We start from the raw sequence: 22,672 nt of genomic DNA, 5'->3' as shown, positions 1-22,672 counted from the left end.
CATCCAACCCTGCGCCGCTTGATCCACCTTGTTCGACACTGGCGCCCATGGGGATGCGACAAATTCATTTCTGGACACCAAAACAGCCTCGTGCTTGCCTTTGCACTCGTCGCGGGGCGAACCAAGCATTGGTATGTGAGGTTCAACATTATACTAGTTTTACAAACGACGGCACGGCCGGTCAGAGCGAAATCCAGCGCGACGATGATGTCCTTCCAAATCAGAACGCTTCTTTCTCTGTATCCAAAATAGTCAAATTCAAAGTCAGCGGCGCGGGGAGTCGCTTAGAGTTGCGTCCTGACTGCAGTTCGGGGATCAGCGGTGCCTAGCCTCGGCCATGAGTCGCAATGTGGATTCCGTTGGTTTAGATTTGAATTTCTTACACATACAACAAGTTACGGACGAATAACTTAGAGCAGTCGCCGACCATTGACCTAATACTCCGCAATCTGGATCACTTTCCCTTTGAAGCTGTCAGCCAAAGCTCTCGTAAGGGCGACGTGTGTACTGACCAACATTGGAATACGGGCTGACTTTTCGCTGGCCCAGCAGCTTGACGTCTCCCGTGTCAAAGAACGAGTACCCAGCTATTGGTCACCAATTAATATGTGAGCCAATGCCTACTGAAAACGCCTACCGATCTCAATCTCGTCTTCGTCGTCAGTATCGATATGTCCGTTAATTGCTCGGCCGGTCTTGGAGTCACGCAAAATTCCGCTATGGTCAACAAACGGCGCGGGGCGTTCATTCGCGTCACGATGGAGTTGAATCAGAATGCGCTGTACTTCGAGCAGATAGCTCCGGAGAGTGTGAAGGAATCGTCGTGTCTGGAGGTGCTTCGACGAAGCGCATCTGTCCGCCAGGTCAGAAATTAAAAGCAAAGGTGAGTCAAGAGTCCAAGACAACGAACATCGACAGCCCGTCTTCTTTGATGATATACCCTATTCCATATCCGTCCGCCGCAACGGGACCAAAGCCAAACAACCTCAAGGCCGGGTTGCCACAATTCGAGGTCGACAAAATTGACGTGCTGAGAAGCTCCCAACCTGGGTCGGTGAAGATTGCGGGCATCTTGCTGGGGCTTTCCGGCCAAGGCGCGGGGTCGTCAGGAAGCGGGTTGAGGTTACCAGCAAGTTGACGCTGGATGAGGCAGTAAAGCGCATAAAGATGTCTGTGGTGGAGATAAGATACGCTTAGATAAGATTAACCCAACAGACCTGTCTTGTCCAAGGCCCTTGCTGCATTCCTTTGTTAGCGTAACATGTCGCTCGCACGCCTTTCGCAAGGCTGCAATCTTCTCTGATGGCGAACCATCCGAGTAGAAGGTCTACATTAAGTGTAAAAATATGATCAGATATTAAAAGGGTTCCCGCACCTTCGTGAAGGCGACACTTTCGGGCTGGATTGAACGAATAGCCTCCGTTCGCCCATGTAAAAAGGCCTTGGTCATGGCGGGTTCGTATACACATTCAATTCGCCCTGAAAATTGTGAGATTTGCGCACAATGAGTTGGATCAGTGAACACACCATAAAGTCCAAAATACGCAGCCTGGAAGGCCATTTGAACGAACGCATCGGGACTGAATCCATGACTCGTGATAAAATTCTTGCCATAGGTCCTGAACTCGAGTGCCTGACAATCGTTCTGGCAAATTAAGTCGCTCAAGCGAGTCTCCGCAAATCGAATGCCGACGCGAAGCTCAGAAGAGAGCTTCCATTCGAGTTTCTTTGGAGAAGTGTCGATCTTCTCCGGAGGTGGAGGCGAGACTCCGTTGGTCTTGGGCTTGACCTTGTAAGAGCGTGCGTGTGGGGACAATGATGCGTGGAACAGTGTGGGAGCAGAAGGGTTGATAGACCGAGCGAGAAGCATCAGGCCTTCTGTGAATATATCTGCAGCGAACCTAACATTGGTCAGAGAAGTAGTTAATCATGCCGAAGATAAACGCACCTGAGGACAGTGTGGCCGTCTACACCAGTATGCTCGAAGTTGATTCCCGCGGCTCCATCCGCGCAAACGATTATCTGTAATTTGTCGTACCACCGGTTAGTGCAGGTTCCGATCTGAATCCCGCTATCGAGTCCGTATGTTCCACACAAGAAGTTAGCGCAGAGCTCAGCCAGGTCAGCTGGCGCTGTATCATCTAAGCAGACAATGAACAGCGCGTTGTCAACAATATCCAAACATGACGCGTTGCTGCTGTCTGTTGATAGTCTGGCTCGAAGGCGAGACCATTCCTTTCGATTCTCGGTCGATAAAACACCTATCGCACTGCGAGCCACCTGAGGATTGGACGTTAAAATTGGAGCACGACTAAACTCGAAGAGGCTACCTCGGATCTATGTGTCTTGTCGGCATCGGTCACGATGGCCTGCAGATTACGGATGACTTCGCGTTCTGTCAACAGTGGCCGATTCTCTTCGTCAAGCACATCAAACCAGTCTGGCAAGCCGTTTGAGTCGGTGTTTTGGTTGAACTAGACGATGACTCACAAAACTGGCCCCGACGAAGCACAACCAGATGACGCGAATCAGGGTTAACATGCATCTTACAGCCTCTCTATGAGCGATAGCATTGGTGAGTAGAAAATGAAGGAGAAGCGATCCAAACCTCAGTTGGAATGCGGGCGGTGCCAAAGAGCCTCTTGTACTGGTCCATGTCAAGCGGAACTCCTCGAACATTGTCCGGTTCCAGCAATTCTGCTCGCAGGTCGTGAATAAAACCCAGAGACGAGACAATCAGTGCAGCAGCTCGTGGAAGTTGAGAGCCTCGATCAGGAGTAGGGTCATTCCTGGATGTTTCAGGAATTTGAAGAAATAGCGGACGAGAACTCACTCGAGAACGAAGAACGGGTTGAGAGCCAGTACAACTGGATCGGTGTGGGACAAGTACGACTCATACCTTGCAATCTGTTGAGCTCAAGCAATATCGGGGGCGACAATACACACCAGAACTCTTCAATGTAGCTAGATACCGTCAGTTTGCGGCTCCCAGAACAGTAGAAAGCACGAACCTGTCCTTCTTCTCTGCCCACTTAATCAGGACCTCCTGAATCTTCTCGCCCTCTCCACCTTTCTCCAGGAACTGCTTCACCGCAGCCTGCGTTAACTGATGTTCATGGTCGTTTTGCAATGCCTTGAGAGCGGTTAGATACCGACGGCAGGTATCGTCCAGGGGTGGTATCGGTAACTTTGGCAGCGCGGCTTGGCCTGAGAAAGTGCTTTTGCCAGACGCTGGGGTCGGCGATGCAACCGGTTTGGACATCGAGGGAAGGGAGAGTGGGTGCTGCTTGGAACAGGGTCAGCAGACAGACGTCACTTTATAGTCAAGAGGACACACGGACGGCTCGTCCCGAATGAGGTTGATCGCTGATTAGTTTTTGAATGCAACGAACGATTGCACAAGGAGAAGCGTTTCCCCGCATTCGAATTCCGGGGCTCCGCAATCGGCCGAGACGCTGGCCTGGTCCTGGGTTTGCCAATTTATCGTGGGTCCAGAATTGTCGCTGCTAGCGTGCATTTAGGTTAATGAAAGGCCAGTCGAAACTTGAAGGTTTCGTTCACCTCTTCAATCTCCCGCCTCATCTACATGCCGGGGGCAGGCACTAAATCCGCTATTAACCTCGCCTGGGAAACGAATCTTGGCATAGATAAGGCAAGGATAGTGGTAGAGAAAAAGAAAGATGGGTATTCACGGTCACCTGAAAGTCACACCACTTGATACTCCAAAATGCAACGCGGCTACGAGTTGCTACGTCGCCCCAGTCTGAGGCACAGATAGTTTCCCTTATCTCCCTCCGTCAAGCGCTTCATCTACATACCGGAAACATCCCCCCACATGTGTTATTTCCGCTTTCCGTTATCACACTGAAAGGGCTGCGTCTTGTTTGAGCCGAAGTCGGGTGTGCTCGAAGTCGGCGAGACTGGGAATTATCTTGATGGCGAATGCTCAGGCAGCTAATCCAGCCCTTAGCTGCGACACTATCAGCAGCGATTCTAAGCAGCCACAAAATTGTGAATCCCTCTGGGTTGTTCAACTAAGAAACAGCCAAACAAGCAAGGCTTTCCTCTTTCTTCTCTCTCACAAGCGACGGGAGAAAGGGTTGAGAGCAAGCTTGTTGTGCAGCTGGCTGGCAGAGACCCAGTTATTTATTTATTTCACTTAGGCCCAGTTATTTATTTATTTTACTTAGGCCCAGTTATTTTACTTAGCCCTATCAACTTGCTAGCGTTCTCAAATTTTCTCTCGTTCCTCACCAAACTGGCTGCTGGCAAGCTCTATTACGCTAAAATACTGTACAACAATTGTCTATATGTCCCGTGTGTCCCTATACAGCCCGTCTAATAGATACAAAAAATCCGTCCAAGTGAGAAAAGAGAAGGTGATTGTACAAAGGTCAACTCGTGCGTGTGCCAACGAAAGAGGAAGTCTGAATCAGTGCTAGCGATACAGTAGGTGGACACGATGTCCGCGTGTTTCTGCCTTGACTAGCTCAAGGCATCAGGACGCGATTGCCCTTTTCAGGGCCAGCCAGCGTTGGCGGCTATAGATAATGAGGTACGTGGCGAGGCAGGCTGTGTCAGACTCCAATCCCCGTCGCCATTTCGTTTCGGATCCCAGCCAACTCGAGCTCTCGGCGCATGTAGACACTGTCCCTCGCACTCGCTCGAAGCGCGTTGAACCCTTCCTGAAGACACGTCTGGAGCTCGTTCTCGTAGTTGTAGTCGTATGACCAGTTAGGTTGCTGCTGCTGCTGGCGGATATTCTGAAGCTCTTCAGACAGACACCCGATTGCCCAACGCCAGAGAGTCTACGGCAAAAGTTAGTCAAGGAATCACTTAAACAGCTCGATACGCACCCCCATAATGGGACTGACCACTGACATCCCTTGGGAATCCTTCAACATCTCGACAGCACTATGAACACAGGCTGATCGCGCGTTAGCCACGTCGTAGCCATACCCGCTCATCACGACCTCGAGTTGGTGGAGACGCATCGTCGTTCCATCCAAGAAAGCATGGGCCAGCCGAACCCGCTCATCCACTGGAATGACACCATATGGCGGGGAGTGACTGTAGTTCGATGACCCAGAGGAGTGCGATGAGTTGGAGGGCGACCTGCGGGGATTGGGCGGGTAGCGGGAAGGGAGTTGACTGCGAAGAATGGTGGCCAGATCTGCGACAGTGTGGAAAGCGTTTATAACGCCCTGCTGGGCAGGCGGTGTCGACGCAGCGGCCCATTGGCCATGCATATAGACTGTGCGATGCAACAACAATGTTGCCTTGACGAGCATTGTGTTGAGCGAATCATTCCCACCGTCTCGGTCGTGGCCGCCAAGGTACTTTTTCATCGTCTGGTCCCCCGCTGTGTTGGGGAACAAACCATGGATGTCGCGATATTCCTCAACTTCCCTCGGCCACGGCAGCTCGACCGCAACATGCTCAAACAGACCACATGTTTCCTGCGGTGCCTCTTCTCCATCGAGCGAAATCGCAAACAGTTTCTGAAGCGTGATGACTGCCCAGACCGCTCGAGTGCGCTCCCCAACGTCAAGAGTGTCGTTTGCAGAGGATATATGATGGTGTTCAATGCTATTATGACTCTCGGAAATCGTCAAAACGGTTGAACGATTCCGATGAAGTCCAGCTCCAATGACCAGTGAGGCGGCATTGTTTACGTGTACCCGTGCTCGGAGGAGAGAGCCGGTTCGCCAGAGGTAGTAGGCTAATAAAACTTCGGCTTGGATGGTATGGAGTAGGATTTGTGGCGTCGCAAAGTCGGTTGTGCTGGCAGTTGCCTGCAGAGCTCGAAAGACGAATCTATCCTCGGTGACTCGATCACGGGGAGCGGAGAGATGTGCTCCAAAAGCACAAAGCGTGTGAAGGAGAGCAGGCGAAGTTCGTTGAAGGAAAGAGGTAGCGCTGGTCGGAGACGCGGACCGCGATATCAGGCGTTGGGGGTCAAGGAAGAAGCCAAATTGGGGCCCGTGGGGCAGGAAATTTTGAATCCTATTGGAAGAGGTCAGAGTCAAGGAGAAAATTTTGGGGAAGAAGGCGCACAATGTATCCCATAACTGAACATCCTGAAAGTCCAAACCTGACGAAACACTTGACTCGGGTGTAACAACTACACGTGCATCGAAAATTCCCAATGGACTCAATGCATTCCCAGGCAAGCCGAATGGCGGAGTACTGGCCGTGGTTGAAGGAGGAGGTGAGAATGAATCCAGATGCGAGATGGGAGAGGCGGGAGTAAGGATACGTGGCAGTCCCTCAAATGGTGTCACGGGAAGCGACCTGTGGCCAAGGGGTAATGAAGGTTGGTTTTGTGGCTGCGGGTAGGTGGAATATGGGTCGTGAAGGGTGACTGAAGGGGTGTTCGCTTCAGGACGTTCGAGCTCTAATAACCGAGCCTCCAATCGTTGAACGGTGTCTTCGAGTGCTTTAGTTCTAGAGCGAGTAGGACCGTCTGTGTATTCGCATTGGTCTTCCTTGGGTTGTTTTCGACAAGGTCCGCAAGTGGGGCGAATGCCATCGCATTTCTGGAGAGGGTAGGTCAGCTTTTGTTGGAGAAATGGTACTGGGCCACACACGATTTTGAGAAATCTAAGATGATTCACAGTTAGTCGAGGCCCAAGAAGAGTCGACGACGACGTACCTGCAATTCATACAAGCCGTTCCACGTTTGAGTGGCCTCGAAAGCACTGAGCGGGATCGGGTTTGGGAGACGTTAACATCTTTAATCATGGTGATGGAGGGAGAGGGTTAAGAAAAGAGAAGACTGCGCAAGACCCATTCATGCTTATATAGTGGTGCATTGTTAGTCGGGACATCGAGGTCGGATAGAAAAAAAAAGAGTGTGACACCAAAAGCTGTGCTCCGTCTCAACCTTCTCCGGTCCGTCATTTCACACACACTGGTTTTCTAGCCTTGAGGCTGCTCTTCTCAGCTTTCCTTCGTCATCGGCCATCTGAGTTCTTTGGCTTACTGCTCGTACCTGAGCGTGTGGAGTTCCTCTGAACAACTTGAGCCACCCCAGAAAATTTCACGGCACCGCCTCTCTAGCTCTATACACACATGCTACCTTAATTCACAGACACTGCGGCCATTAAACCGCTCATTCCCGACCTCAAATGCCTTTCATATTTCACCCGTACTCGGAGACCCTCACCGTGAATTTCGGACATTCCAAGTCCGTTGTTTGCTTTCAAGTCTGCTAGCTATCGATTTAGCCCTCAGCTCCACCCTCTCCATCGTCATAGTGATTCAAGTCTCCGTCCCTCGTGTGCTTGCGGAGCTCGAACCGTAGCCTTCCATTTTAGCCTTGATCATCGACCACAACACTGCCTAGACCCACAACGAGGCAAGCAGCAAATAACTGACTCCAAGTCCGCAGCAAACCTGGAGCTTTGAGTCACACTTCCCCAAACTTTATCGCTTGCGACAAGTCGTTGAAAAGAAGCGCCGTTCACCCACTTCAAAAATTAAGCGTTGACGGGGATTTGACATTCGAGCTCGGCGTTTAGATCTCTCCCCCATTGAACATTCGTGAAAGGGCAGATTTTACAATCCAAATCGAGAAATCGTCGATCCCCAAAGGATTGTCAAGTCACTCGGAACTTGCCTTGGCCAGCTAGACTTACAAGCCGCACCCATAAGCGAACTGCATGCGAAATGAACCTGACTCACTGGCCCAGATGAACTGCCACGGAGACACAACTCAGCGACAGCTTCTGCTCCAAACTCCCAAGGCGACGAGAGAAACACCGCCTCAAGGTCCAAAGAGAGTACAAGGGCCTTGTCGGAGTGCTTGTCACTTTTGGAGCAAACCGGAATGCGGAGTTTCTTCGGTTCGAATTTGACATCGATTGACAGAGTCGATCGCGGTGTTTACCCCAACATGTTTATGTAATGTCATTCCTTGGATTCATTTTCCTTTGCATTTGCAGTGCGTTTGGCGGCCAGCAAGTGGTGTGAAGCATATATTCGATGGTCAAAGCATATGTGTACACCTTGCAACCATCCCTCCCTGCCTCCTACCCTTGGGATAATATTTTCGGGGAATGGTAGCCGGTTATGTAGGTTTCCGAGCCGGCATCGCCCTCGGAAAGACTAGGTCCGAACGTCGGTCAAAGTCGGGAGCGACGTCATTACACGTGCCAACGTGGCGCGCCTCCTCCCGCATGAATGGGCCGGGATGACGCAGGGGCGGCTGAGCAATGTGCCCGCTTGCCCGCTATCTGTATAGTGTTCAGCGTGCTCGACTCGGAGCGACTGCCTTGCCGTGTTCAACAGGTTTCACGAAAGGCAAGAACCGAGTTTGAGTTCCTGACTCCTGGGACAACCCCGAGCAGAAGCGAAGAAGTGTAAGAAGAGGTGCTATTGTACTCGATAAGGCTTGATTGTCTAGTCTGGAGAATGAGTCGACTCGGAGATGAGTATTAGGAGAACGACAGACAAGTGCGCTGATTTCGAAGACATGTTTTAATCACCAACTGAAAGGCGCGAGACCGTGAATTTCATTCACTAACTGAAGAACATCAAGTGAGCGATGACTTATCTTCTATTGCAATGCGAGTTGACTGCTACACAGGACCAAAATTACAAGACCAACCGAAGAAGAACAAGAGCAACATTCCAAACAACCCGAATAAAAATATCATAATCTTTACAAACCAGCTGCCTTCAGCATCGCTGGGAAGTTGGGTGACCCAAGCCCGGTAACAGGGTCCCAGCCCGCCTTGGCCGAGAATCCTTGCGTGCCACAGCCGGGGTTGGTCCCGCTCGTGATGTCGTTGAACATCCCTGGGTTTGCATACAACCACGGGTTCAGGAAGCCGAGCACGGGCTTGCCTGCCGCAAGGAGACGGTCATTGATCAGACCAATAACGGATGCAAAAATGGGTGAAGAGCATGATGTTCCATCGACCAGACCAGTTGAAGCATCCTGGACGATCCAAACCGACTCTCCGATGGCGGAGACATCAGGGTAGCCACGGCCAGTGGTGTTATATTTGCCGGCATACTGGGTGCCGATGGAGCTGATATAGGTTGAAACCGCGCTTGCCTCTGTGATTGGGATTAGCCTTCAGCAGAAATCGACCGAAATTTGCACGTACGCCATGACTGCGTTGCGAAGTAGTTTGAGAAACCACCAGCAGAGAGACTAGCACCAGTTTCAGGAGAACCGGTGGTAGCGCCAACGAGGGTGACGCTGTTTACGGATCAATTCAAGATTGGTGGAGGATGAAAAATGAACTGACAAAGGGCAGGTAGGGAAAGTCGGGAGGAAAGGCTTGTTGTTGCAAGACTCTCCGGGAGTAGCTGCAACACCACCGTCACCTTGAAACCCAATGATTTTAGACTAAAAGTTACTTGCAAATATCGGACTTACCTGAAGCGAAGAGAATGCTCACACCACGAGACGCCAGCTGCATATACGAGTCACACATGGCGCTATATACATGAAGATGAGCATTGAACCATGGTGGATTGAAGGTGAGACTGACAAGGTGAGGGATTTAGACAGCGATGCCTCGGTGTTGAAGCCGTAGCTAGTTGTGAGGACCTGTGGCGGAGCGCTTTCGGCAATTAGAGCGGTGATGATGTCAAGGAAACCCTCGTCAGCGCCGTCCTTGGTCTGTGTGCCGACAGATACGAAAGTGACTGGAACGCCAGTAGCAAGCCCAACGGTATATTGAATATCCAAATCTGTAAGGTCAGTGAGAATGAGTAAATCGAAACGATATGACTTACCAGCCTCAACACCTGCCTGGCTTCTGGTTTGACTGTTGGTTCCCCCATCAACAGATGTCAACGTGAAAGCCGTTGAAGAGCTCATGTCAGTGCGTTGGGCTTTGAGGAATTGGGTCAAGTCGGCCTGGTTAGCTGAAGAAAGGCTTGTTAGACCGTCCAGTTGGAAGGAATTCAAAATCTGCCCACCGAATTGGTCATCAAAGCCAGCAACACCAATAGAACCGGTTTTGTTGGTGGCAGCGGTGGTGGGGATGCTGTACAGAGCCTGAAGACACGTAGGCGTCATCGTGTTCTTGCAACTAGAGGGAACCGTAGCGCGCTCTTGAATCTTGGCAGCTTGGAAGACGGGACCAGAACGACGCGGAGCAGCAAATGACGTCGTCGGAGTTACGACTTTGATGTGGTTCTGAAGGGAAGCGGGAAGAGAGTATTCAAGGGTGCGGATGGAATCGACACCGCTTGCAGCATGGGTGAAGACATTGAAGTCGGCGTTCAACAGCTCGTTGGCCTTGGACACGGGTACCCGTATCGAAATCCAATCGCCAGATGCTGACAATGGTGTCGAGTCGATGCCATTGTCGGATAGCCACTGGTTAACAGCAGCGGTGGTTTCGTCAGTTGGGCGGGAGAAGGCCTCGACTTGTTCTTTCGAGAGCCACTGGCCGTAGGTAGGAGAAGAAGGAGTGGCTGCAGCCAAAACGGCGCTCTCGAGCCCCGCAAGGTCGTTTTGGACAAGGTTTATGCGAAGATTGAGGACCTCTTCACTGGGGGCAGCACCTTTGACCATGAAACCAAATGGAGCGGTGTTACGACGCTCATGGACCACGAGCGAGTCGCGGAGTGGCTTGGCAGACACCAAGGTCAAGGCGAATGCGACGATGTAGACCGCAAGCATTCTGGGGCGGAAGGAAGGACAGTTGCTTGGCCATTGCATCGTCTGCAATCATTTATAGTAGTCGTCGCTACTACTATCTTGACGATCCATGCGTAACCAACACTGTAAGAGCTATTCTTAGCTCTGCGGCAGCTTCGACTCGGAAGAATCTCTCCGAGTCGAGAAAGATCAACAGGTCTTGTGGAAGGAGGCATGCATGCTAGTTGTCCATGTGTTCTATCTGGATAAAACGGACTCTGAGCCTATTAGTTGATGGTAGTTTTTCTAGCGAAGCAACGACCGGGCGAAGCCACCTTTTGCAGTGTAAATTTCACCAGTATCAACGGTCCGTGGGTCAGACTGACCAAACAATGTTCGATAAGATGGATGGCCTGCGTGGTTGCATTCTTCTAGACGTGTGCTCGGCGCTGTTGAAGGCTCAACGATGGATGCATGGAGCAAAAGATGGATGGTCGTCGTCACACACATGCTGCGACAGAGTCACAGCCACAACCTTCTTCCCGAATTCATGGATTCGATTACAGTAGCCAATGAGAAGGCAAATGTGTGGCAAGATAAGCACTGCGAGTCGAGCTTCCTCGGTCCCGCAAGGCTCAGTAAAGGTAAGTAGAACATTGAACTTCTCAGACTTGAGTAACGGAGCAAGTGGAAACAAGGGGGTATCAGATATCAGAAAAAAATAAAGGAACATAGGTTGGACTTTTTGCTTAAGCCATGACTGTGACGTGACATTATCATATTTGGAAGGTAATTCACACACATAGTCATGTGATCTGATAGCATCAAACTAAGTTAATCCTCTGAATACTACAAGTATAATTGTCCGTGCCTATGGCATGGACTACAGTAATAAAAGGCTTTTGCAGCGCCCACACGGCCGCTTGCCTGCGGGCAGGCGGTATTCGAGGGGTGGCACGTGAATATCATGTGTTTCACGTGCGTCCGCATGACTTTCTGTCAATGCTGGCACCGTTGTGTTTTAATATATAAGATAGAATCCTAGCTATGCATATATCCTGTGGAGCAAGTCCTGATATAGTTATTGTTATCTAAATCTCACTCCAGAGTACAGACCCTTCCCCATACTATATGGCCTGATTTGATGCAATCTTCCATCTAATCATAATTACTGAAGATTATGAGATTATTAACACTGAATTATGGATGCATAGTGTACCAAAGAGTACTTATAAGGCACCCTAAGGCAGTTTTGACTCACAATTTTAGCCAAAAAGTTGCTATAGAAAAAAATTTAAGGGTTTGAAGGAGGGACTGACCAACCATCCCTGTTGTCACTTTCTGACATGTTGATGAATGCAGATTGCGGACAGCAAATAAGCTCTCTAACCAAACTAACCCACAAAAACAACCAAACTCCACTTGTTGTAGAGAGATATATATATAATGTTGAGTAAGAAAAGTCACAAAACCCAAAAATTGTCTTCTCCTTGTGCAAGAAGAGGCCCCTGTGAACAGAGCCCTTGGCACAGATGTGTAAGGTTGTAGGGTAGATACAAGTTTTCTTGCAAAAACTTTGATTTTGTGTGCCCCAAAGTGTACTATCGACAAAACTCTGCAATAGAGAAGTGCCAATATGATGCCTGGAGAGTTTATACTCATTGGATCAGGAACTAACTGCCTTAAACTATCGACCAGCAACCGAAACCCAATATGCAGCAACCGGACCTCTTGTATTCAGCAACCAAAACCCTCAACCAATAAATCCTTCAACGCGATAATACTATTTCGAAAGAGCTAGCAAGATAAATTGATGAGCTAGATCCCCAGATGCACCTAGTAGAGCGGGGCAATCCGTGAATCTTCCAAATACAAGATGGTGATATAAATACTAAACCGAAATTGATAGAATCAGGTAAAACCATGAGTAAGAAAAGTAGTCCATGTGCATAATTGTATTGGTATCGTTTTGCCATACAGCCCAGAGTTGAAATTCCAGGTCCAGATGACTGGTATCGCGTGTAGTGGTGTTAATGACCTGTGTAAATCTTCCATATTTGGACCATCTAGTTTTCCTTGTGAAGAATCCCTTGATCTTGAGTAGGATAAGTTGATAGCTCAGCTTCCCAGCTTTTGAATGACACCCATAACTCGTATCTTGTGCCTATGGCCTTAGCGGTGGTTGTCCCAACTCTCCTGGCGCAAACCCAGTGTTCAGATATCCAGTTCCTTATCAGTGTTTTAGAGTCGCCGTTGATTGCAGGTCCAGGCCCCAATCAATTGAGTTGGTTTCTCCTGTTTAACCGTCCCTTGGCACTCTTGATCCTCCAGCAAGATTCAAAACCACGTTCCAATGATGTCAGTCATCAATACCAACAGAGATAGGGGTGTCCCTTATCTAGGAAAAGTCGACTTTGAGTCTCCAGTGCATGCCAAACTGAATACACCTTTTAGTTTACATTCCCTTTGGGTATTTTGCATAGGATTGGATAGATCCTACATAGCGAGAAACAGGCTCTGCAAACTTTTCTTAGTCAAGATTTCAGAATCACTGAGAGTGATCTGATAGATTTCGACTGGTTCCTTGGCAGATAACTCCCTAGTTGACCATTCGGGACTCATGTCAACTCTGAGATATGTGCTGAGCAACAAAATCAACAAAAAGAGTTGTTTCCTGGTCTGTCCCAGACTGTGCAGTGTGGCTTATCAGTGTCTCCAAAGCGAAGACTGTGCTCGTTAAAGCCAAGGACAAGTATAAACAGTACTACAATCGGAAATGTTCGGATGCCCCAAGTATCCAAGTCAGTGACAAGGTTTAGCTCGACGCCTCTGACATTAGAACGACTCGGCCCTCTGAGAAGTTCTCACATAAGCGCCTTAGGCCATTCAAGGTACTCGCAGAGGTTAGCAAGGGCACCTACAAGCTAGACCTTCCCCCGTACTACTCCAAGCTTCACCCAGTCTTCCCCGTTGTTAAGCTTGAGCCCGCTAAGGACGACTTCTTTGATGGACAACCTGGTTACGACAAACCACCCCCCGAACTAGAGAACGAAGTCCCCGAATAAGAAGTTGAGGAAATTTTGGACGCCAGGATAAGGTATAAACAACCTTAATTACTTTGTCAGGTAGAAAGACTACGATGCCTCACACGACTTGTGGGTTCGGTTCGACCGCGTCTTCGCTCCAGACAAAGTTGCGGACTTCTATTGGAGATACCCAGGTAAACCGCGAAACATTGCCTCAGCAACTTTCGACTCACTATCCTTCCATCTTATGCGTCGGGACGCCACATTTAAAAGGGGGGGTGATGTCAGGGAAACCCCCCGCTTCGTCCTCCTTCAGACCATCCAAACACATCCAAGGCACATCTAACCGGCACCCCCTCGGATGCTCTGATCCACCCCAACCCTCGTCCTCAGCCTCCTTCACCCGCACAATCACCAATCCATCAAGACCCTCCCAACAATCAGCTTGGGAGGGGTGTGGGACAGAGCCTGTGACGGCGCTCAGGCCTTCTGCACTCTACATTGGCAGTTACGGATGACCAGTATATAGTTGGCGCCCTAGCAGGCGGACCCTTAGAGTTTCTTCTCTTTGGATCCTCCCCTGCTAGTCCCTCCATATATTTCCTGTAGCTTTTATTCATGCTTTGGATCCTCCCCTGCTAGGCTTTTGTCAGAGTCTCCAGGGTTGCCCTTACAACAGCATTGAGATTCCCTTTAATACAGACCAATTTGCTAACACCATCTGGCCCAATTGCCCCCAGAGATTCAATTTAACCTTGTTCTGACCATGGGTGAGATGCCGACAGACACTCTGCTCACTCCAGACATGTTGTCCACACCTTCGTCGCCGCCATATTTGCCCGTCAGACCCAGCGAGGATGATTTTGGTCGCATCTGAGAGTTGATGAGGACACCAGAGCGGAAGGTGTTGTTGTTGGCCCATGTCTTATGGCGGTAATACATGTCCTTTTACTGTTGGAGGTGTCGGGGCTACAGGTCAGGCTTTTTGCGGCAGACTGAGCCCAGCACATTTTGACAGAGTATTTTGCATCTGTACATGAATAAGTTCATTAGAAACATGTGAGACATACATTTTGGGATGCACTGTACACACAGTAGGATGTCTGGAAACATCGCTCGCTTCACGTCAGCCCCATCCAGCAGCTCCTATAGACCAATAGTACTACTTATGCTCAGACTTAACTCAGACTGATGCTGGCTACTGTGCCTATAGGTAAAGGCCAGATAAAATAGATATACTCCCCCCAATAGCTGTTTAGTACCTTAGTAGCTATAGCATACTTGCCTGCAGAATAAAAATATGATTAAAAAAGAAAATAAAAATAGTCACATGATAGTATTAGTATCCAGTCCACTAAGTGGTCAGACCAGGCACCACAGTGCCAGCATATCCAAGACTTATCATAAAACAGGTAGGTAGTTAGGCAAAGAAGAAGGAAATCTCTGATTTCTATGCTTACACCTCAGTATTGAATAACTGTAAGGTTTATGACCCTATGGAAATCAAGCAGTACCAAAGCATTGGAAAAGAATTTGGGACATATCAAATGGCATATACAAGATTATAGAGCTAGTAGTTGATAGATCTTCCAAGCAGTGGCAAAATCACGGAGAATAAGACGAGGTGGAGGGAACCTTTCTTGTCCCTAGCTTTTCCGCCTCCCTACATTTTCTACTCGCAGCTTCGATTGCATCCGTCCACACTAAAAACACGTTAATTAATCTCATCTTGAGCGAGTAAACCAGCACTTACGCTGACAGTCCCGCACACTAGATGCTCTTAAAACCACGGCATCGCCTCCGCGCGGGTACGGAAGCGCGACTTGGAAAATCGTGTCATCTCGATTTCCGGGAGCATCTTTGACCTGGGCCTCATTGAGCGGTATCGGCTGCCCAAACAATCAGCGAAACATGAAATGTGGACCGACACACAACTGACCATGCGGTAGAGCGTCTTCATCCCCGCATCCGTCAACACCAAGATATCACTGCACAAAAACCCGTGCAGTTTTCTCCCCACTCTTTCCCTTCATCAACGGGCCCTCCTTCAACAGCCTCCTTGCACCCATATGTCTTGTCGGCGCAGTCAAGTCCAGCCTCCCCTGCCCGATCCACAAGTTCTGCGAAATGCGCTTCAGTGTCTCACGACCCTCCTGCTCCCTGATCGACTCGTTGATATGTTCAAGAATCTTCTCTGCAGTGGTGATCGATTTGTGGACAGCCTTGTGTTCGGTCCCCAGCTCGGTATAGCTCAGAATCTGCTTGATGAGCAGTGGGTAACGTGTGATGCGTTGCACTGTGGCGGGAGTTAGATATGCCGATGGCCGTTTTGAGACATACTTGGCGCAAGCAGGTAACTCGACAAATCCAGATTCCTTACAAGTGGATCTTCTTTGAGGCGCTACAGTGTGTCAATGTAACTGTTGGGTATGGCTGTTTCCAATCATACCTGTAGATGACTCGCCAACTCTGGATTCGAGTCCCGCAACGACTTGAGCACCTTGATAGCGTTGCCTTGGTTGACGCAGTACTCCATGTAGACAGCCATATTCGACATGTGGCTCTGAAGAATGTCACCGATTCGGTCAACATACAACCTGCATTCCTTCTGGCGCTGCTCCAGCTCACTCATGAAGGTCTAACCAATCAGTTGGGAAGAAAACAAAGGATGGTAACACACACAGTATTGGTCAACAAGATGTCCTCGATGTTTGCAAATACGACTGTGATCGCTTTCCGCTCTAAAAGAGGCATCATGCTCGAGTAGAATGTCTGACCATGCGGTCAAGCATTGAACCAAGACACAGCAGAAGACCGACCTCGACGATGAGCTGTAGGTCTTTCACGTATGTCTCCTCCGTAACGATCAGTTCAAATATCGCTTCTTGCCGTTTGCGCTCCATAGTTGGGATCCCTTCCAACGCCGACTTGTCAACCAAGCTAGCCCATGACTGGACCCTGGATAAGAACAAAGTGAACAACAGCCTGGGAATGACACTCACACTTCCAAACGCCGGACTATTCGACCTAGACCCATATCCATTCTCGGGAGTCTGTAATATTGGCCCGGATATCGTCGCCTTGCGATCAGCAACAGAGACACCCTCCCCACTATTGGGTGTCTTCCTGCCCAAAAAGTTGAGCAGCTGCGAATAGCCCCTCCCCACGCCTTCACTGCCCGTTGATGTTGATGTTGTCATCACCGATGGACTTGACGGTGACGGCGGTACCGCAGGATTTGTCTCGATTGAAGCAACCGACAACCGCTGGTGGTGGCCGCGGAAGGACTCATACCTATCATATGCATCGTCCAGCGCCAGTTCTGGCAGCGCGGGTAGGTCCTTCCCAGACGAAGAACTTGACACAACAGACGAACGGTCAGCTAATGGCGCGGCTGGTGGTGGTCTTCTGCCCGGCGCTTTGTCTTTTGAGCGTCGTCGTACTGGTCGTGGAGGCGGCTGAACATCTTTCTCCTTCTTCACTATCAATCCCGCAGCCTCAAGCACCCGTTGACGTTCGTGCTCCCTCGCATCAGAGTCCGCCTCGTTTTCTGAATCGTCTTCGCTCAGTGAGAAATAGTCGTCATCTTCGTCGTTGTCAGTCGATGTGTCGTCGTCAGGAACTTCAAGATCCAATTTGGCGATTGTCGTTTGTGGTGATGTTGAGTATGATGTTGATTCTAAAGTCGGTCTATTGTCATCTAAACTTGCCTCATTAGCCCTTATACTGCCTTCTGTTGGCGATTCAGAAAAGATTGCGGGAAAATTCCGATTTGGTTTGTGTGAAAGGAGATACATGAAAAAAAGAACCAGAAAACATGTTCAGCCTATATCCAAACAAAAGCGGGGGGTAAGAAAAGGATGGACTCAATGGGAAATCGAATGAACCACTAACCCTCCATCGACAGGTATGCGGCAGGCACGATGTAGACCGTGCCAGCCCGCTCCACCTTCCACCACTCCTCCTCGCTCGCATCGATTATATCCAATGTTTCACCTTCTGCGAATGATAACTCGTCCGTGTTTGAGGCGTTATAAGCATAGATGGCCTTGGCGGTAGCTACGAAGCCAGTTATAAAAAGATTGATGAGAAAAGGACGACATACTGGGTTGGATTTCTGCAACGTAGGTCTTTGGGAACATCCCTGATCGTCCATCGCGAAGTGACCTTCCGAACCACCAATCGCCACCTGTTTTAGACGGATTGGCGATTAAAATGTCGTTTTCCCCGAAGGCTGATTTTAAGTCTTCAACTCTGACTATTGAAGGGAGAAATACGCTCACTGATATCCTCGGCACCATCGCCCTCGTATGCATATAGCGTGCGAACTTTCAACTCTGTCCAAAACGAGTCAGGTGTGTCTCGATGAAAGGGGGCAACTTACCAACAGTCCTATCGACGTCTGCCATCAAGTCAGACTCAGACTGGGGAGTAGACTCGTGATCCTCGACATGAATATCGGGGACAGATGGTGGAGGCTGCGGCTGAGAAAAGTGGGGCTCGTATGGTTCTTCAACCTCTTCGCTCATTGAAGGCATTCTGTCCACTACAATGGGTGTCGAATCAGCTGCGAGTCCAGCATACCAGTCAACGGACTGACGATTACTATTGTTCGACATGGACATAGATGGTGGCTCGGGAGAGGGAGCGCGTGGGGCAACATTGATATGGGCCGGGACCTCCGATCCACCAACAACCTTTCCAGACACTGATGGCCCGCTTTTGTCGACGGTGACAGTCTTGCGAAGAGATTTGCCGCCTTGAATGGCAAGCAAAAGCGCACTTGTGTCTGGTCTCGCAGCAGGTGCAGAAGTTACACCCATTGCTGGCGGTGGCGGTGCTGGAGGAGCCATAGGGGGCGCCGGAGGAGCCATTGGAGGAGCGGGTGGTGGTGGAGGTGGTGGTGGCCCAGCACTAGCTGAAGCGGGAGTTGCTGGAGTTCCACTTCGCGAGCCTCCAGCTGGACCAGGTGAAGGCGCGCTAGGTAAGATGTTTTGGAAAAGCTGTTTTGCAAAATCCTTCCTGGCGTCCCTGGACGTTAACGGATCATCACTGTCACTGTCGTCGTCGTCTTTCTCTTGAATATCTTCCCAGTCATCATCGAGACTGTCCTTCGGAGCAGTGTGATAACTCGATTTGGTGTTGGAAGCCGCCGTCGGGAAAGGATTGGTCCGAACCGGGGCAGCTGAAGCTACAGAAGGAGTAGCAACCGGCGTGGAAGAAGAAGCTTGAGCCCAAGGATTAGTCGATGGAGCAGTCGCAGGTGTTGAGGCAGCGGAACCTCCCTCCTTCATAAATCGACTGAACGGATTTGTCCCGCTTGCTTTTTCTGGAGGGGTTGTAACACTGACAGGCGCCGGTGGAGGTGTTGGAGCAACGACCATAACCGGTGATGGCGACCTTGTGCTGACACTCGCGACGCTAGAGTCACGATCCCGTTCTTTGGCTGCTTGAGCATTTTTCCTAGCTTGAATTCGCTTCTGCATCTCTTCTTCATCCCTCCTCGCCTGTTCTTCTTCTTCTTCCATCATTTTCCGTAAGCGCTCTGCCCGTTCTTCACGCTGTTTCAACAATGCTGCCTCCTTCTGGCGGAATAGTTCCTCTTCAGGGTCGACTTCAGGCACGACTACCTTAGGTGGTGCTGGCGCAACAGGAGTAATACGTGGCTTTGGTGGTGGAGGAGCCGCTTTCTGTCGAATAGGCGGAGGCGGAGCTGATTTTGGTTTAGGTGGCGGCGGGACTGCCTTTGAAGTGGGCGTTGGTGCTGGAGGCGCGGCAGAAACAGTTTTAGTTGGGGTCGGAGCAGTCGCGCCTCCGTCTTTGACAGCCTTTTCATTCGCAAGTCGGCTTTGTCTCGCGGCTTCCCTCTCCTCTGCTTCTTTACTAGCGATTCTGGCCTTTTCTTCAGCTTCCTTCTTCTCTTGGGCAAGTCGCTCTTCAACACTCGAGTCCACGACAGCGGGAGACGGAGTGGGTGTCACACCCAATGCTTTCATACGCTCTTCTACCCGTCGCCTGGCTTCAGCACGAGCAAATGCTTGCCGTTCCTCAGGCGTCATATTCTTTGTCGCTGGGGCTGGGGAGGCTGCGGGAGGGGCCGGTGAGGGTGAAGGAGCTGGACGAGCCACCGGAGCTGGTTCTGGAGGGGCGGCACTTCGAGGACGTTCATAATCGCGGTCCCGGTCACGTTGTCGGTCTTGATCACGGTCGCGGTCACGATCTCTAGAAGGTGAACGACGACGATACGAGCCTCTGTCGTAATCTCGGTCTTCGCGATACCCACCGCGAGAATATGGCCTGTCGCGGTCACGATCTCGGTCATCCTCATACCGCCTGTGATCTCGGTCACGGTCATAACGATCACGGTCATCGTCTCTGTCTCCAAATCGCCCAAACCTGTCGTTGCGACGATCCCTGTCCCTCGCATACTCCCTTTTCTCCCTATCACGGCGCTCCTCCCGAGCCTTAAGCTTTCGCTCAACCTCCGGCACCCGGACATGCGTCAGCTCCATTAGCTCACGCTCAAGCTTACGCTTTTCCTCGTCCTTGGCGGCTGAGCGGGGCCCACGGGAGACATAGTCCAAATCCTCGCGAATACGATCAACGCGATACTTCAGGTCATCCATTTCCCTTTCAAGCTCCTCGTCCTCAGCTGTTCGCTGTTTGTCTTGTTCTGCAGCTCGATCCAGCATTGACGCGGTATTCGCCAATGCCCGCTTCATGTCATTCAAGTCTGCTGAGGAAGAGTTGAGTTCGGCAGTTGCCCGTACATCGTCTCGGTTTAGGTGACGCGAGCGGGGTTTGTAGGCCGACTGCGAGTCATCATGGCGATATATTGTCGCATCTCGACCAGCTGGAGTTGAAGTTGTGTTGGTAAATGATCGTTGCGGCTGATATGAGACTTCGCTGTTAGGTGTGCGCGAGCGAGGCTCATTCTTGAGCAAGTCGGTCAACATATTGACCGAGTCCTCGATGGCGGTAACAGAAGGGGGGATGAGTTCGGGAGGGAGTTGGTCAGGAATCTCGCTGCCATTGAGCCCTGTAAAGAATGGTGAATTTTACATCAGAAAAATGGCAAATAATACGCACTGCGATAGATGATACCCATAGCGACATGGAACTCGGCGATGTTGAGCTTGCCTCTGTCATCGACATCTGCCAGACCCCAGATCCTTGCGAGATCGTCCTTCGAGAGCCCACTTTGCCCAAACACCTCCAATGCTGTCTTTCCATCGATAAACCCCGTCCTCTGTGCATCCCAAGCCCTGAAAATTTGGTCGTATTGCTTCTTTTCAGCTTTCCCGAGTGCCCAAGACACACGTGGTTTCTGGGTCTGCATTTGTTGAAACGACTGTTGAAGAGATACCGGTTGCTGCGGCTGAAGCTGCGGTGCGCCTCCGGCTCCATAGGGAGAGCTGATATTCATGGGCATGAATGAGTTGGACATCATCTGCAAACGCGGGTCGACGAAACCCGTGGGCTGTGCGACGAGTCGTTGTCCGGGAAAACCCGTTGCTTGAGGCATTAGCCCTCCGCCCCCCGGCGACGGCGAAGTATTAAGAAAACTTCGATTAGGCAGTTGTGGGTTAAGGAAGTTACTGCCTTGTCCTTGAAACTGAGTCGGGAGTGATGGAACGGGAGGAGGAGGCGGGGCTGGACGGTGTTGGAAGCCACCGTAACCAGTGGGCTGACTTTGCACAAAGCCGGTTTGCTGCATGGCCATGGGACGGGGAGGAACATATCCAGTCGGTTGGGGAACCAATCCAGGAGCTTGCTGGAATTGCTGTGGTTGCTGGAATTGGCCAGGTGCTTGTTGGAATTGACCTGGTTGTTGTGGCTGCTGTTGGAAGTTGGCATTCACGCCGGGGTACCCAGTCTGCATGGGATACTGGTACCCAGGCTGCTGCCATTGGGACATGGTTGGCGGGAGGGACGAGATGATCTTGGGCTGCGCGTCACAGTCACGCGCTGTAACATCATTGTTGCTGATGTGATCACTTCGTCAAGACACTTACTTAGTCGGACGAAAAGATGGTTTGTAAATGCACGCTGCTAGCAAGAGCCATGGTAATTGCTCGGTATCGAGCTTTTGAGTTGTTCTGATCACTTTCAGCTCAGGCCGCATGGCATTCATGTTTCGATTCCTGTGGACGACTTCAAGTTTTTCTTGCTACAGTAACGACAGTTATATCCGCAACTCTTCAAGTCAGAGAGTGAAACTGACATGTTTGGCAAGCCAGGGAGATATCCTTGCTCGAGCGGCGAGTGCCCTTCCACGAGTTAATCAAAACCCAAAGCCGCCGTCCGTTCTCCAAAAGTTCAAATAGAATCGTGATTGTCACGGTCAATGGTTCAACTTGTCGCCTTGGAATCCAATCAGTTGACTGCCCTTTCCGAGTCAAGTTCAGCTCCTAAACACTTTTAACGCTGTGCTCTTGCGGTGATGAACTTGCATGGAGGCTTTATTTGCACCATTTCGTGTAGTGCCAATCACTAGGTCTCTTTGGACTGATCACAAAAGGAAACGAGTATTGGCGCCACCGTAATTTCGTGGAGTTCATCTTGAAGTAGACGATATCCCGACGGAAGCCAGGAGCAACAAACAGTCAGTCAAGATTATCCACACTTCGTTGAGATCGCCCGGCAACCTAACGACATTCCGCCAACTCCGCAATTTCCGACTTTCCACCGCTTTCCGCCGTGTCTCCCGTTCCCAACACGGGTACACACATCTCCGAGAACCGGATTGTGCGTTGTCTTTGTTGCAATATCCGAGCCCGAGGTGTCAACCGACAACTTAGCCGCCTTATCCTGGCCTGATGGAAACATTATTTGGACCTTTCATCCGGGAAGAAAGTCCCCGAATACCCGCCTGATGCGCCATCACTGCTACAGAAGACGGCCAATAGGGACCCAATACACGGCAAATCGAAGGTTCTATGTTTCTTTCATGGAGTTGGGATTTGTCGACCTTTAGTCAAAAAGAAAAGAGGGTCCAATCTTCTATTCTATATCACAACCTGCCCACAAAGCCTTTCAT

The 22,672-nt window shown here is 50.4% G+C and overlaps 4 protein-coding genes across 4 annotated transcripts; all 4 read right to left on the bottom strand.

Moving 5' to 3' along the window:
- Positions 1–434: 434 nt before the first annotated feature.
- MIND_00991100 (Carn-acyltransf domain-containing protein) lies at positions 435–3,262 on the bottom strand (the record flags this gene model as incomplete). Its single annotated transcript, XM_037366515.1, has 14 exons — positions 435–463; positions 513–587; positions 638–852; positions 911–1,171; positions 1,218–1,327; positions 1,376–1,479; positions 1,528–1,901; positions 1,949–2,280; positions 2,331–2,440; positions 2,491–2,557; positions 2,609–2,789; positions 2,834–2,899; positions 2,947–2,964; positions 3,012–3,262. The coding sequence occupies 14 exons, from the start codon at positions 3,260–3,262 to the stop codon at positions 435–437; spliced, it is 2,193 nt and encodes a 730-aa protein (XP_037215909.1).
- A 1,315-nt stretch (positions 3,263–4,577) lies between these two features.
- On the bottom strand, positions 4,578–6,744 carry MIND_00991000 (Zn(2)-C6 fungal-type domain-containing protein; the record flags this gene model as incomplete). The annotated part of the gene is made up of 4 exons (XM_037366514.1): positions 4,578–4,808; positions 4,857–6,006; positions 6,058–6,603; positions 6,656–6,744. 4 exons carry the CDS (start codon positions 6,742–6,744, stop codon positions 4,578–4,580), a joined length of 2,016 nt encoding a protein of 671 aa, XP_037215908.1.
- A 1,921-nt stretch (positions 6,745–8,665) lies between these two features.
- On the bottom strand, positions 8,666–10,687 carry MIND_00990900 (Subtilisin-like protein; the record flags this gene model as incomplete). Its single annotated transcript, XM_037366513.1, has 7 exons — positions 8,666–9,066; positions 9,117–9,211; positions 9,261–9,339; positions 9,392–9,453; positions 9,507–9,708; positions 9,754–9,885; positions 9,940–10,687. 7 exons carry the CDS (start codon positions 10,685–10,687, stop codon positions 8,666–8,668), a joined length of 1,719 nt encoding a protein of 572 aa, XP_037215907.1.
- A 4,550-nt stretch (positions 10,688–15,237) lies between these two features.
- On the bottom strand, positions 15,238–21,550 carry MIND_00990800 (Actin cytoskeleton-regulatory complex protein; the record flags this gene model as incomplete). The annotated part of the gene is made up of 14 exons (XM_037366512.1): positions 15,238–15,335; positions 15,386–15,521; positions 15,572–15,620; positions 15,670–15,928; positions 15,973–16,033; positions 16,082–16,270; positions 16,315–16,404; positions 16,452–16,583; positions 16,635–17,365; positions 17,527–17,691; positions 17,738–17,866; positions 17,916–17,969; positions 18,017–20,671; positions 20,722–21,550. The coding sequence occupies 14 exons, from the start codon at positions 21,548–21,550 to the stop codon at positions 15,238–15,240; spliced, it is 5,577 nt and encodes a 1,858-aa protein (XP_037215906.1).
- Positions 21,551–22,672: the final 1,122 nt, after the last annotated feature.

Source organism: Mycena indigotica (assembly GCF_014461135.1).
Source record: "Mycena indigotica strain 171206Taipei chromosome Unknown Mind.scaff0009, whole genome shotgun sequence".
Taxonomy (NCBI): domain Eukaryota; kingdom Fungi; phylum Basidiomycota; class Agaricomycetes; order Agaricales; family Mycenaceae; genus Mycena; species Mycena indigotica.
Note: the sequence above shows the minus strand (reverse complement) of the source record. Positions and strands in the feature narration are given on the sequence as shown.